We start from the raw sequence: 15699 nt of genomic DNA, 5'->3' as shown, positions 1-15699 counted from the left end.
GACTGAGAAAACCTTTCCTCAGACAACAATTTCCAGTAAAATAACAGGAAACCAGGACTGGTATATATTGTGGACAGGAAACATACGGGATAATGAACTCCTGAATGTTGTTGATGAGTTGCTTTCCCACCATGATAATGAAGAGTTGCTCAGCCAGTTCAATTAGGCAACCGCCAGGACCACACTGCAATAGAGTGTGAAGACACAGAAACACAGAGCGAAATGACATTTTTTACACACTTGGTTAAAAAAAATACAAAAGCAGGGATATGCAATACTCCCTCCCTTTGACATTTACTGATAAATTATAGACTCACATCTTCATTTCTCATCCCAAACAATGTCCCATAGTTGCTGGGGTAACCCACAAACCTACCCACACAGAGAAGTAAAGAAGTTAAAATCTGTTCTTCATTTATCAATATTTTTCGTGTCTGTTGAAGACTGACTTGTGTCTCACCTTCCTTTAAAGAAAGCCACATAGAAGGGGGACGAGTAGAAGTTGACAAATTGAAAGATGAACACCTTGAAGATGAAGGCATTGTCATACTGGGTTTGTGTTCTGTGCATCTCTGCAACAGAGAAAACATGGAAACAAAACATTAGAGTAAAAATAAAGTCATAATTTTACTGTTTGCCTTTGTTTTCTCTTCCGCATAGGTTTGCCTAACAAGGGGGTTTGCTTAAAACCTGTCTAGGCATCTGACTGCGCATGTTGTCAAGTAACATAGTGAATATATTGTTATCTTCATTTATTGAAACAATGGACAAAACTATGTAAAAACAAAACAAGAAATTAGCTGGAATCATCATCTATAAAAGCAAATGGAGTGAAATCGACACAGCAACTCAGAGCAGAGTGAACCATATCAGACAGCCATTAACTTAAGCTGGACATATTCTGATTGACCCTTGACTATTTCTAGCAACCCTAGTTGAGTTGCTCATGAGATGGCCCTGTTGGTCGGTTGCTATGTTGGTCAACCCCTTTGGTTCATAAAAACTGAAAGTCATCCTTTGACTTTTCGTCTGCCACCATCGTCAAGTCAAAATTGTACTTTAGTTTATGACCAAATAGGTGAAAAATTAATTACATTTCTATCTCATTTTCTTGAGCTCAGACAATGGTAACCATGGTAGCATGTTAGCATGACAACCTTGATTGTCTTTCTTGACTCTTGTTGTGTTTAGCTGTAAGCTAACTAGCTAAAGTAATAGTATCTGCAAGATGTGAAAAATCATCATAACATTTTAAACATACATAGGAGCTTGGGAAATTAATTTGGGGATGCACACACTACCTATAGATACCAGGGAAGACAGCTCGCTAAATATTGTATCTATTCACTTAACCTTTAACTAGCTATCAATGACTTTCCTTATACAGGCCTGCAACTCTATCGTGTTTCTTGTTTGTGTGCTATTGTGTTTAGTTAAATAATGACATAAGTGGTTGGCCACAGCAAGGTTGCACCCTAGAAAAAGGCGATCTGAGGTAGCTTTCGTCTCTTAGAAAATTCAAATCTCCACAACTGATGTGGAAAAAAAGAGATAAGAACAGAGCAGAAAAATTAAGGCCATTTGATGCTGCTGTAGTGTTTACTGATATACATGTGCATGCTGCAAAAATGGGTCCTGATCTCATTAATAATTAAATATGATTATTATTATTCCCCATCTTATCGCTATGCATTGTATGTATTCTAATTCATTTTATTTGTATCTTATTTTATCACGTTTGTTTTATTTTATTTATCTTATTTCACATTATGGCATTCTAACCCTGTTTTGATGGTCATTGTATGTCTATTTTCCTTAATTGTAAAATAATTTGAGCTGCATTTCTTGTATAAAAGGTGCTATTCAAAAGAAGTCTCCTAACAAACTAACAATTACCCCAGATGCTGGGATCAAATTCAAGATCATCTGCTCTTTGAGGAGTCTCATCTTTTAGTTAGTGGAGATCCAGTGAGAGGCTGATATCAATATAGAGCATTCTGGTTTGAGGTGTTGGAGAGCGGTATTGATTCTTACCCCATTTAGTGAGCTGCTCAGCTAATGCAGTGTAGACCTGGCCCATCAACAAGATAAGGCCCAGATTCACAATACTGCCGGAGATGTTGGCTATGGTCCCTGCCTGGAGAGACACACAGAGATGTTGAAGGAGCTGACGTACACCTGTAGCGTATGCAGCCGTTACACTGCTTTTAAATATAAAATATATTCATAATAGAACAAATTAAATTCACACATCCATCAATGAAGATGCCTTATGCAAATCTGATATACCTCCGTACGCAGGACGGGGCTCCCGGTGCGGAACATCATCAAGCTGATGATACCTCGGCACATGACCACTGTCACCAGGAAAATCATCACCACACACAGCTGAGAGGGAAGAAACAGGGACATTGGGTGAAAAACATCAGTTGGTGGATTTTGTGAAGGAACACAGCAAAGAGATATTCTGAACTTTTGAACAACAGTATCTCAGTGTTGTAGTTCTTCGTGAGATTGCTGCTACAAATTATATTGCACACCATCATAGCCAAATGGGGTGCAGCCATCATCACCTACACCACTCCTCATATTTGGCTGATTTTTCCAGATACCGGTAAGTGGTCATAGATACTATTCTATGCAGTGTGCCTTTACAGAGCTGGTACCATGGTAGCTGTCGGGGGAAAATTGTTTTCATGTGACTTCTAATTATTATTTCTTACTTAGATTCGTTGCTCATGTGTTTTCTATCTAGTTTGAACTTTGGCCCTTGGGCAAACAGGAGCAGAGTTTTCTGCTTACCATGGGAACCAAAGGGGGGCAACTTTCTTGGTGGTAGGGCCTTATAGGAAACAGATGGTTAACAGATTCTATGTAAACATCCCTAGGCCACAGGGAACTGGACAGCTGGACTTTGATCAACACATAGTTTCTGCTGAGGGGGGTGATACTCCGCTCAGACAGGCATTTAAGAAGGGCCTTCTTTGCAGAGAAGGGAGAGTCTTCCTTTGTTCTGCCATGGGTGAAGGAACGCTCTATGATACTGCTATACAGCTGTATCGTAATCTATGACTCTGTTTTATTAATCTGTTAATTAATCTGGTTAAATCTGTTCAATCTGTGAATGCACATTTGAGCTGTTTATGCTCAGTTAGATTTGTTTTTTTGTTTTTTTATTCTTTTATCAATTTTCTATATCTTATCCTGTAATAAATCCTTAAAAGACAGAAAGCTTAAGATACTTTTTGATTTCTCAGAAGGAAATACTTTAATTTCCACCACAAACTTGGCGACGAGGATGGGATTGGACACTTGCTCTAGACTCCGTCGGACGGACAGAAGGCCATACTATAGATGATTCCTCCCTGCAGGATGAGAAGCTGCCGTCCAGCAGAGCCCGGATTTCCGATCCAATCCAGTTGAAAAATCAACGGAAAACACGCGGTGAGAGATCTGAAATATTTTGAGCAGACAGAGTCATAGCTAAAAGGGTAAGAGGCCTACCTCACAACTATTTGAGAGTTGTTGACAGACGTGTCATGGTTATTTCTGTGGTATTTATTCCCGAGTTGTATGCATCCGGTGAATCCTAGTAATTCATTGGTGCACCTCTGGTTAGTGCAGTAGACAGATAACTAGAAAACCAGCAACGGTCACTGACGTGCCATTAGTTTATTCATGTGTTGTTTTTTTACGAGGTTGCATGCATCTGGTGAATCCTGAAAATTCACTGATGCACACTCCAGAATAAGACAGAATAGACGAGAGAATGGGCAGCGGTCAGAGTAAAGGGGAGAATGATGCAAGCCATGATACTAATATCCTGCCACCCTTGTGTAAATTTATGTCAGAACGTTATCCTGGCAGTTTAAATCAAATGCAAAAATGGGTTTCCTTCAAATGGAAGTTTGAGTGAGAATCAATTAAAACAGTTGAAGGAGCAACTGAGGGAGATGGAGAAGAGATGTGCAGCTCAGCATGCAGCCCTGTCCGAAAGGAAGCAAAAAAAAAAGAATGTGATATTTATTAAGGCAGACTGGGGGGCATTTAAAATGTGGAAATATCAGTCAGAGAGAAGGAAGAAGTAGAGACTGAAAGCATTTAATTCACAAAAGCCCGAAAAAACTACAAAGGGTAAAAATATTTGTCAACCAAAACCTGTTGTTTATCCTTGTTTTTATGAGATCCTGAGGAAATCGGTGGATCTGGACTCCTCCCCTCCCATCCCCCCTCCAGCCTACAATGTCCAGCACTCTCCTTAGCCAAGTCAAGCTCACACACACCCTCCTCCACCAGACAACATTCCAGAGAGAAGGCAGCCAGATTCAACCACTGACACCAGCAAGACGACCTTCTCACCTCATATGACCCGCCTAGAGGCTCAACGAAGGAGGGCCAGGATCCGAGACCAGAGGGAGGCTTCGTTTGATCCTGAGGGTTACATGCCAATGTTGGAAGTGGCAGGGGCGCAAGGCCCGATGCTGGTTTTCAGACCCTGGTCAGAATGCGGATGTGGCCGAAGCAATGAACATTGTCTGCAATCCTAAAGACAATCTTGCCAAATGGGAGACTGATATCAGTCAATTTGTCCGAAAATATCGTCCCTCCATGTCCGAGCTGCGACGTCTGATGAGTAAATTTCTGACAAATGACTATCACAAAGTTCAAAGTGTGTTTACCCCTGTAACAATGACTTACCGCCTGAGTATACCAGATTATGAGGACGCTGGCAATGTGGACTTTAGAAATGCCGTGAATGCTCTCATTACAACAGTAAAAGAGCACTTTCCTTTGAGACTAAACCTGTCCTCTATCACCTCTATGAGACAAGAGCCACAAAAGACATGCAGTTCATTTCTGGCACGCCTGACTACAGCCTTTGACACTCACAGTGGCCTCACACGACCCAACCTAATGGGCACACAGCCCCTACAGCCATACAAAGTCCATCTGAAAGAACATTTCATAAGCAGAATGAGACCAGAACTTGCACAGATGGTGAGAAGATCCTGTGTAACCTGGAAAACATGTACACTGGCAGACATACTCCAACATGCTGAACATGCCGAGGATGACTTTCACAGAAAAGATGAACAAAAGAAAGAGAGCAGACAGAAGAAATTGGAAGAGGCACAGTTGTCAATGTATAATGCACTTGCAGAGCCAACTCAAACATCTGTTCCAGATAAACAGGAAAGGGGCAGAGGTCATGGCAGAGGTTATGTCAGAGGTCGCGGCAGAGGCAGAGCAGGACGGATTCACAAAGGGTACGATCCGAATGTGTGTCACAACTGCGGAAGGCGAGGACACTGGTGAGCAGAATGTCCGGAGAAAGGAATGAGACAACCTTTCCACACGTCGAACTGAAAGGAGGGGGGGGGGAGGAGGACCTCGGAAACAGACCACCTCTCCGCAGAAAAGCAAGTATCTACATCCACCCATATACAGACAAGAGTTAACGCAACTGCACACACACCCATCCTAAATTTTACCATGTATGTTAGCAACCCAGGATATAAGACATTCCCACAAATAACATTGATGATTTCCAACCATCCTGTAACATTTTTAGTTGACTCAGGAGCTACAAGCTCAGTCTTAAGAACAGATGCCTTGCCCGATCCTCCAAAGAAAAGTGGCAGAACACGTCTTACAGTGGGATCAAGCGGCGTTCCCATTTTTGAGAGTTGCTCAATTCCACTGAGATGTGAATTAGATGACCAAATGACAAAACACTCTTTTCTATTGTCACAAAATTGCCCAGTAAATCTGAAGGGGAGAGATTTGATGTGTCATTTCGGCATTGTGTTGTGCTCGATGTCGGAGGGCATCAAAGTGTTGAAAAAAGCTGAACTCCCATTTTTTCAGATGGTTGAGTGTAGCCCAAACACACGTATGTATACGAGTGGAAACTAATGTTAGACCATGAAACTACGATCACTCATGATCTTGTCACATTTACACACACACACACACACACACACACACACACACACACACAGTACTGCAGCAGAAGATTACATGCAGGAACAGTCATTACATTGTACATCTCATGTAAGCATAGGGCCAGACAGAAGCTATGAGAAAGTATGGTATGATCCACAAGGGGAATCAGAGAGATTATGTTTGAAGTATGTGTACTGGTCGGAGGGGGCTGCTGCTGTGTCTGTCTCTCTCTCTCCCACACAGGAAAATGTGTTCCTGGGGTCTACCCCACACATTTCATTGGCTAAACCATCACACTGGAAGTGGGAGGATCTTGGTCCATGGTTGCAACAGCGTCTCGGCCTATCAGATTTCAGACCGGGTGCGGAGGATCCTAAAATTGAGTATAGCGCTAGTGGTAATGTATTTCGCACTGCACTGACCAGCACAGTAAATGTACAGAAAACAATATAGCTCATTGAGGAACACACTTAACACACAGACTTGTATCCACAGATAACAGTGGATCACATTCCTGAGTTGTCACATGTGCCGCCTTCACTATGGGCTGCACATAAGTATGACGTGGGGCTCATAAACGGCGCTGCACCATTGGTAGTGTGTCCTAAAACAAATTATAGGCCGTGCCTAAAACAATATCCACTCAAACAAGAAGCCATCGATGGTATAAGACCAGTATTCGAATCCCTATTAAAATCAGGTATAATTGTACCCTGCGAAGATTCCCCTGTGCGCACACCCATTTTCCCAGTAAAAAAGGTTTGCGATAAAGGTCAGCCCACAGAATGGAGGTTTGTGCAGGATTTGCAAGAAGTAAATGTCGCTACTTATCAATGGGCGCCAGAAGTGGCAAATCCACCCACAATTTTGTCACTGGTTCCACCAGGCGCCACGCATTTTTCTGTTACTGATCTGGCAAATGCATTTTTCTCTGTTCCCATTCACCCAGATAGTCAAGGTTGGTTTGGCTTCTCTTTTGATGGGCGTGGCTATACATGGACTAGATGTCCAATGGTTTATCATGAAAGCCCAGGCGTGTTCCACAGAGCGCTTAGTGTAAACCTTCAAAATTTACAACTCCCCACGGAGTCGGTCCTTTTGAACTATGTGGATGATATGATGATTTGCAGCCCCTCAAAGGAGGCTTGTAAAATTGACACAGTAGCGCTACTTAAACATTTGGCAGAAAATGGACACAAAAAACTTCAATTTGCTCTAAAAGAAGTAACTTATCTGGGACATGTGATCACAGCAGAGGGTAAATCCCTCTCTCCCAAACGTATTGCAGCAATCCAATCAGTACCAAAACCAATTACAAAGAAACAAATGAGCTTTTAGGGAATGACGTCATACTGTAGACAGTGGATCCCTAATAATTCAGAAAGAGAGGCACCGCTCTCGTCCATGGTAGAAGCCTTAGCGCGCGTGATAAATTGACTTGGACTACAGAAGCCAACAGGGCATTTGATGACTTAAAGACTTCCTTATCACAGGCCCCAACCTTGGGCCTGCCGAGACCCGACTTGCCATACACTCAGTTCATAGACCAAAAGGACTGTTACATGACTTCAGTTTTGTGTCAACCTCATGGGAGGGAAACTTAGGCCTGTTGCCTACTTCTCCTCAAAACTTGACCCTGTTACCTCAGGCCTTCCTCTCTGCTTGCGAGCGGTGGCAGCAGCTGAGAAAGCCATATTAGCAGCACGTGACATAGTGGGCTACTCTGATGTCACACTTATGGTCCCGCATACTGTTTCCCTACACCTTGCATGCTCAGAAGACTTCTCACCTCTCTGATCAGAGATGGCTCAGATATCAGACAACATTGTTAGATTTGCCTAACATTACTGTGAAATGCTGCAATGTCCTTAACCCAGCTACGCTCCTTCCAACCGCAGATGATGGAGAAGTCTTGCAACAGACATGCACCCCGAGGCCTGATCTGATGGACACACCTCTTCTTAATGCAGATCTTGAGCTATGTGTAGACGGCTCCCCTTCTCGCTCACCCGAAACGGGCAGTTGTCGTGTTGGATTTTCGGTGGTTACCTCACACAACACACTTGTTAGCGGCAGACTTCCTTCACACTTCTCAGCACAAGCAGCAGAGTTAGTTGCACTCACAGAAGCATGTAAATTTGCTGAGGGTAAAACTGTTAACATCTACACTGATTCACGTTATGCCTTTGGAGTAGTACATGACTTTGGATCTCTGTGGAAACAGAGAGGGTTTCTAACATCATCTGGCAAACCTATCACATCACATCCTTGTTTCATCCCTTTTGGATGCCATTTTGTTACCCAAGGCTGTTTTGGTTGTTAAATGTGAAGCTCACACCTCTTCTCTTGACCACGTTTCTGTAGGGAACAGAGCAGCAGATGCGGCAGCAAAGATAGCATCCTCATCTGGCTCCCTTTTTCCTCTCAATCAAATGCTTTCCGCGCCAACAGACCTCAGTCCTTATGCTGATCTTCCCACACTTCAATCTCTCGCCAATGAACAGGAGCACTCCTTGTGGAGACGCTCTGGTGCTACCGTTAAGGGCGGAGTTTGGAAAGGCCCGGACAGTAAGCCTTGCTTGCCACGCGCCCTCTTCCATACCTATGCTAAGTTATCTCACGGAAGAGACCACGTGGGCAAAGGGGGAATGTGTACTGCTATAAATGCACAATATTTAGGGTTTAGCATCAGACATCATTGTTCTTATCATCCGCAATCAGCAGGTGCGGCTGAACGAGAGAATGGCACCAGTGCATGTGTTGTGAAGACACAGGTCTATCTTGGGTAAAAGCACTTCCAACTGGTGCTTTTCCACATGCGCATGCGTATCAGAAACAAACACGGTCTTAGCCCTTTTGAGATAGTGTTTGGAAGACCCCCCTGCACTGGGTTGGAGCCAGTAAAACTGGCTTTGACAACTGATCATTATGAAGATAGTATGCTAAGGTATTGTGCTAACCTCTCAGCTTCACTCTCAGCACTTTACTCACAGGTGAAAGCTGCGCTTCCATCACCAGCTACTGCAATCCAGCATCACCTGAAACCAGGAGACTGGGTGCTCATCAAGGATCACAGGAGAAAGCACTGGAAGCAGAGACCCTACACGGGCCCTTTCCAAGTACTCCTGACCACTGAGACGGCGGTGAAGGTGGAAGGGAAAGCAACTTGGATCCATGCTAGCCACTGCAAACGTATCCGGAGGAGATAGAGGACCTGCCACGGTTGCTGTCTTGGAGGTTGAGGAGAAGGGAAGCGAGCATCTCCCTCCACCAATAAGCTAAGCTTCAACAGTGACATCTGGTGGTGACGTAAGAGACTAGGTCGCTGTCCAACGATGGAAAAATTGTGTAAATGGCATCTTTTCAGAATGCATGGTTGGAGCCCTTTGTAAAGACATGTGCGTATTACTATCACTCACCACGTTAGTAATGATACCTTTTCTGATCTATGAATTGCAATCACATAACGTAAACATAACGGATACTAGCATTCTCCACCGTCCCCGTGGCAGGAAGGATATAGGATAATAGGTTTTCACTGTCCAGCTGAACTATGTGATGAGAATGATTGTTCGCTCTACACGATAGAGAATGATGCGTGGCTTATTGTGGGAAACCACCTCATCCAAATCAGGTGCGATACCAAATAGGATGGCTTTGGACCTGGTCTTGGCCTCACAAGGAGGTGTATGTAAAGTGATTAATACTGAGTGTTGCACTTACATCTCAGATGCAACTTCAGCAGTTCACAATGTGATAGCAGATACAGAACGAGGCATTAAAGAATTGCATGAAGACCATGGCTGGAATCCCTTTGGGGGAATGCAAGCATGGGTAGGCTCATGGGGAGCCTCTCTTCTCAAAGGATTGGTATGGATAATAGGAGGCATTATTTTGATTATGATTGTTATCACCCTAATTGCAACCATTTCTAAAATCTGTGTGAAGAAAATTGTTACAACTTATGTATCTGTTCAACCCACAAGCACACCGATGCGGTATCCAATTCATGAATGGATTCCTCCGTATCCAGATAGCCTTGATAGTGATGACAAACTTGAGAATTGTGTGTAACCAAACCCAATAACTTATGCGTTACTAAAACAGTAAATGTTCTTGTGTACTTAGAGTTAATGATGTGGTGTTCTGAATCTTCGTGAATGTACATTACTGATGTATGCTCTAAGAATTTGTGTATTACCAATTGTTTGTTCGATGTTTTGATTGTCAAAAATTACAAAAAGAGGGATGTCGGGGGAAAATTATTTTCATGTGACTTCTAATTATTATTTCTTATTTAGATTTGTTGCTCATGTGTTTTCTATCTAGTTTGAACTTTGGCCCTTGGGCAAACAGGAGCAGAGTTTTCTGCTTATCATGGGAACCAAAGGGGGGCAACTTCCTTGGTGGTAGGGCCTTATAGGAAACAGATGGTTACCTGATTCTATGTAAACATCCCTAGGCCACAGGGAACTGGACAGCTGGACTTTGATCGACACATAGTTTATGCTGAGGGGGGTGATACTCCGCTCAGACAGGCATTTAAGAAGGACCTTCTTTGCAGAGAAGGCAGAGTCTTCCTTTGTTCTGCCATGGGTGAAGGAACGCTCTCTGCTATACAGCTGTATCGTAATGTATGACTCTGTTTTATTAATCTGTTAATTAATCTGGTTAAATCTGTTCACTCTGTTTAATCTGTGAAAGCACATTTGAGCTGTTTATGCTCAGTTAGATTTGTTTTATTTGTTTGTATTCTTTTATAATTTTTCTATATCTTATCCTGTAATAAATCCTTAAAAGACAGAAAGCTTAAGATACTTTTTGATTTCTCACAAGGAAATACTTTAATTTCCACTACAGTAGCATTTTCCATCTCAATCATCATTGTCAGTAGAAGGGTTGGGAAAAATTATCCTAAATTCCAAGAACAAGTTAATCCTGAGATTGAACATAATGTGTATGGCTTAGATTATCAGATAATATCCAGCCCTGTGGGCAAATGACCTGGATTCATTATCAGAGAAAGATTCAATTACCACTGCAGGATTCAGTGGAATAGCACACAGGTGTGAACTCCACCTCTCTTTCTCTTCAGGGTCACAAAAGTAAGAGCTGAAAAGACACTAAGATTCTTCACTGTATAATGGCAATGATTGTTTGACTTGATAAAAGATTATGTCAATAGAAAACAAGTGGAGTAGTTAATCACAGTAATCAAACAAACTGCAATGTGTTCATCAGATTAGAAGTTGGTGTTATTGACTGGCCAATCTGAGAATCCAATATATTGCATAAGGAAAACATGCTAAAATTAAAAGAGCACAATATCTGCCTTTAAAACACATGTAAACAGTGTCTCACCATCATAATGATGACCATGGAGCCAGTGAACATCCGGGACAACCTGGTATTTTCTGGAAAGTAGGGCTCTTTCACTCCAGTCACTGGGTTTTGCTCCATAGTCGGGGCCATGGCTGCAAACTCTGGACGAGGACGCTCCTGAAGGAACACAGTGACGACATCAGCATCAATGGACACACTCTTTGCTGTTTTGCTGAGAATGATCCAGCTGCAGACTTGAGGACCCAATGGTACAGACTAGAGTAGGTTCTCCAGAGGTGACGCTGGTAACTACATTCAAATAACAGCTTAAAATGTTTTATTATTTTTGTTGTTTACTCCCGTTTACTCAGGACGGGAAGGTAACAGTATTTTTTCCAGTAAGTTTTGTGTAAAAAGTTCCCATGGACTTAAAAAGGGCCAGTGTGTAGGTGTCAAGTTCCTAGGTGTTTTGTTCAACTCTTGCCCAACTTGAAATGGCCTGGAACATGAACCCCAAAAGACGCACGGAACAACTCTTTCCAACACAGTTCAATATTTATTTTTTCCTTATTTGTTAGTTGTTGACTGGTTGGTCCATCAGGTTGAAAATCTTCAAAATGCAAAAAGCAAAAGTTATACAAAAATGTAAATAAACTTCAAACAATTTCAATCCAACAAATTAATGCAAACAGTATGCAGCACTGGTGTTTCAAGAAAGCACATCAAAACATCAATACAAATTGAACAATCAATCAAGTACACTCAAACAAAAAGCCAAACTCACACGCATTCAGCAAACCGATATGTATGCTGGCTGTGTGCTGCTTGGTTACCACTGTACAATTCATCAAACAATACATCCCACCATCAATGAATATAGAAGCACTCCCAATACCAAACAATCATCACAACTAAAGTCTTGTTACAGTACCAGTGGCTTCTTTGGTTGTACCATGAGTTGAATCCTTGCTTGCCTGTCTCTCTCTGCTGAAATGTTTGCTGAGATATTTGCTGAGAGAGACCTTCCATTCGCAGGTGTTCCAACTTAAAGTAATTTATTTATGGGACTTGCAGTCTTTTAGGCAAAGTCAAGTGAGCTGATCTGATGAGGAACTGAAACGAAACTTGAAAAAATGGCAAAATTGGGGAGTTCCACCATTTTGTCTCAACACCTCACACTTGAGCGCCTGGTTTTTTAAACCCAGGGAGGTCACACCAGTCTTTCAAGCCTCTGGTTGTTCTTCAATGGGTAGTAGGATGACTAGGTGTCTGACATCCCTTTGCAGAATTGTCGCAGGGATTTTCTTGAGATCTTGGTTCCTTCCTTGTTTGTTTTTGTGATCTCTCCTTTGTTTGGCTTCGTGACTGGGACGGGGTAGCTGGGAAAGGTTCTTACATGTACATCCCTTACGATACCTTTCCTATCAGCGTTGACACTGACCACTCTAGCCACCTTGTACTGACCTCTCAGGGCATTTTGGTCAGCCAGCCATACCAAATCTTCTACTGCAACATTTCGCTCCTTGGTGTGCCACTTGTTTCTTACAAACAGATTAGGACAAGCCAACTGGCACCACTTCTTCCAGAATCTGCTGACCTCTCCTTGAATACTTTGGAGTCTTTTGTATGGGTAGCCGTCAAACTTGAAGTCTCCTGGGTCACCCTTTGGACTGGCCCGTCCTAGCAACAGAGACTTGGGGGTGATATACTCCACACATTCTTCCCTGCTTTGAGTTCTGGCATCGATGGGTCTCTCATTTGCGAGGTTGGCTGCCATGAAGAGAAATGTTTGGAATTCCCCCCAGGTGAAACCTCCATCTCCACCAAGGTTGCTCAAGGCCTGCTTCACAATCTTGACAGCTGCCCCATTCCTATGGGGAGAGTCTGCAGGGTGGATCCGCCAAGACCACTCCGTTCCATGCTTGGCAGTGTTTTCTTCAAGCTCAGACTTGTTCAGTTGGTCCAAAAATTTGTGAAGCTGCTCCAGAGCAGGCTTGGCCCCAACAAAGTTAGTGCCAGGGTCTGACCACAGTTTCCTGGGGTATCCCCTCAGTGAAGTGAACCTCTGATAAGCCAGCAGGAATCCTTCCGATGACTGGTCACTCACCACATCAGTGTGTATGGCTCTGGAAGCCATGCAACAGAACACAATTCCCAACACTTTGCATCTGACTCTTTTCTTTACTTCATCCCTCACTTCATAAGGGCCGACCAGGTCCATGGTTGTGAATTCAAATGGTGCAGCTGTGCCTGTTCGCTCTGGTGGAAGTTCACTCATGATTTGTTGACACTGCCTTGCCTTGTTTTTCCAGCAGACCACACAGCTGTCTACCATTTTCTTGGCATGTCTTCTGACTTTTATCACCCAGGCTTTTTTCCTCGTTCTGAGAAGGGTCCCCGCCACTCTCTCATGGTTTGAGTTATGGGCTTCTTGTGCCAACAATGTAGACACCCATGGTTTTCCTTTTTCTGGCCCATTTTTGCTTGAACTCTTGTCAATACAGCTGCGAATGCCTTCCTCTGGAGTTTGTTTACACTCTCCCTGGCATGAGCTGCAACCTCTCCAGCAGACTTTTTAGGCCACTCCTCTACTGGCCACTTCAGGAAGTTCAGTCCATTCTGCCATGTGGAATTCTCCTTTAGATCTTCAGGAGTGCTGCCTCTTGTAATGATGTCAGCAATGTTCAAATCTCCAGGTATCCACCACCAGTCTTGCACTGGTCCAGACTTCTGGATCTCGCCCACTCTATTTGCGAAGAAGGTCTGGTAACCATAGCTTTCTCTTTGAATGGCCCCCAGGACTGTTTGACTGTCAACTAGATGGAACCATCTCTCAATCTCCATTCTTCCATGCTTTTCAACATATTTCCTGATCCTGGCTGCAAAGACAGCTCCACAGACCTCAGCTTTGACTGCTTCTCCCTTTTGATCCAGCGATGTAAGCTTGGCTTTTGATTCAACAAATCAGACTTCAATTCGTTGACTTGTCTCCCACCTCAAATACATCACAGCTCTTTAAGTTTTGTCATTTCCGTCTGAGAATGTGATCCCCCATGGTTTACCTGTTGATTCAGCTGGTGTGAGGTTCCTTTGGAATTTATTCTGCCTAAGCTGCACATACTCTTCAAAAAGCTGAATGGCTTCTTCTCTGAGACCTTCTGAAAGAGGTTTATCCCAGGTTCCGTGGGTCAGCTTACCACCTCCACCTTCCTGGAACTCTTTCCTGACAAGGATTGTCCCTTTCTGTTTGGCAGGTGTAACTTAACCAACTGGGTCGTACAGTCCAGCTACTTGGCTTAGGAGTCCCCTCCTAGTCAGCGGGTTAGGTGTCTCAGGTCTCACCTCCTGTTTGAGAAGATCCTTGCCACCTCTCATCTTCTTTTTCCTTTTGGAAAAGTTAATTGATGTCATCATGTAGAGTTTGTCTTCCTCCACTTGGTACCCAATGCCCAGGGCTTTGTTGTCTTCATATCTCATTTGATTTGGAAGAATAAAGGTTTTACTTTGTTTCACTTCCCTTTCCAGTACTTCTGCTTCAGTGCCTTGCCTCCCAATTTGCCCTGACCGGACCCAAGGTTTGAGAAAGAATCCTCCAGGTCTCAAGATCTCCTCAACTCCAGCTGTGATTTTGTTCAGCTTCTGCAGGTCATTGTGGGAGGTTAAGAGGTCATCCACATAACTGTCCTCTTCAAGGACTCGCCGTTCATCCTCAAAGTGAGCAAACATGGGCAGGCTTGCCGTTAACCTCATAGCTACCTGTGCAATGCAGCCGGCTGGTTTGTCTCCGATGTTGACCCTTGTGATGGCATATTCACTTATCTCTTCATCTGGACTGTCTCTCCAAAGGAATCTGTGCAAATGCATCTCACACTCCTCTAACCATACTGAGTTGTACATTTTCTTAATGTCCCCTAAAGCTGCATGCACACCCCCTCTGAACAGTACAGCTCTGATAGGGTTGAGAACATCTGGTCCCTTTAGAAGAAGATTGTTCATGCTTCCACCTTTGAATTTCTGGTTGCTGTTCCATACAATTCTCACTGGAGTTGTCACTGAATGAGGGTTTGGTGCCACCAGATGGCTTACATACCACACTGGTCCTTTCCACTTGTTCATGATTTCTTCAGTGAGTTTTATGGCTGCCCCTCGATCAACCATCTCATGGATTTGGGTTGCATATGCAACTTGCCACTCTGGTTCTCTCTTCAGTTGCCTCTCGGTCCTCAAGAACATAGCCTGCATTGCAGCTTTGTTATTGGGGAGAGAGGTGGGATCTACAGTCCATGGATATCTTGCATCCCAATGTAGAGATGTTGTGTGAGCATCCTCTCTGATGTAGGTGAGGCCTTCTTTTATGATCTCAAGTTCTCTCTCCTCTGTCAAGGTCATTTCTTTTACTCCTGGTTGGCAGTGTCCGCATCGACATCCTCC

The 15699-nt window shown here is 43.4% G+C and overlaps 1 protein-coding gene across 6 annotated transcripts in view; it reads right to left on the bottom strand.

Moving 5' to 3' along the window:
• The window catches only part of ano11 (anoctamin 11), a 48942-nt gene that overhangs the window by 7621 nt on the left and 25622 nt on the right, over positions 1-15699 (bottom strand). For all 6 annotated transcript variants that reach the window (XR_011105241.1, XM_068733870.1, XM_068733871.1 and 3 more), the window contains exons 13-18: positions 11308-11445; positions 2290-2388; positions 2035-2137; positions 461-572; positions 318-372; positions 87-184 (exon numbers count right to left, since the gene is read on the bottom strand). Coding sequence is in view for 5 of the 6 variants with exons in the window: in XM_068733870.1 (XP_068589971.1) it covers positions 87-184; positions 318-372; positions 461-572; positions 2035-2137; positions 2290-2388; positions 11308-11445 (605 nt within the window). In the remaining variant the exon portion in view is untranslated. The remainder of the gene's footprint in view (positions 1-86; positions 185-317; positions 373-460; positions 573-2034; positions 2138-2289; positions 2389-11307; positions 11446-15699) is intronic.

Source organism: Cebidichthys violaceus, unplaced genomic scaffold, assembly GCF_023349555.1.
Source record: "Cebidichthys violaceus isolate CVI_PGR_0920_01 unplaced genomic scaffold, fCebVio1.0.p SCAF_6, whole genome shotgun sequence".
NCBI classification, from domain to species: Eukaryota; Metazoa; Chordata; class Actinopteri; order Perciformes; family Stichaeidae; genus Cebidichthys; species Cebidichthys violaceus.
This window is presented reverse-complemented; position numbering and strand designations above follow the sequence as displayed.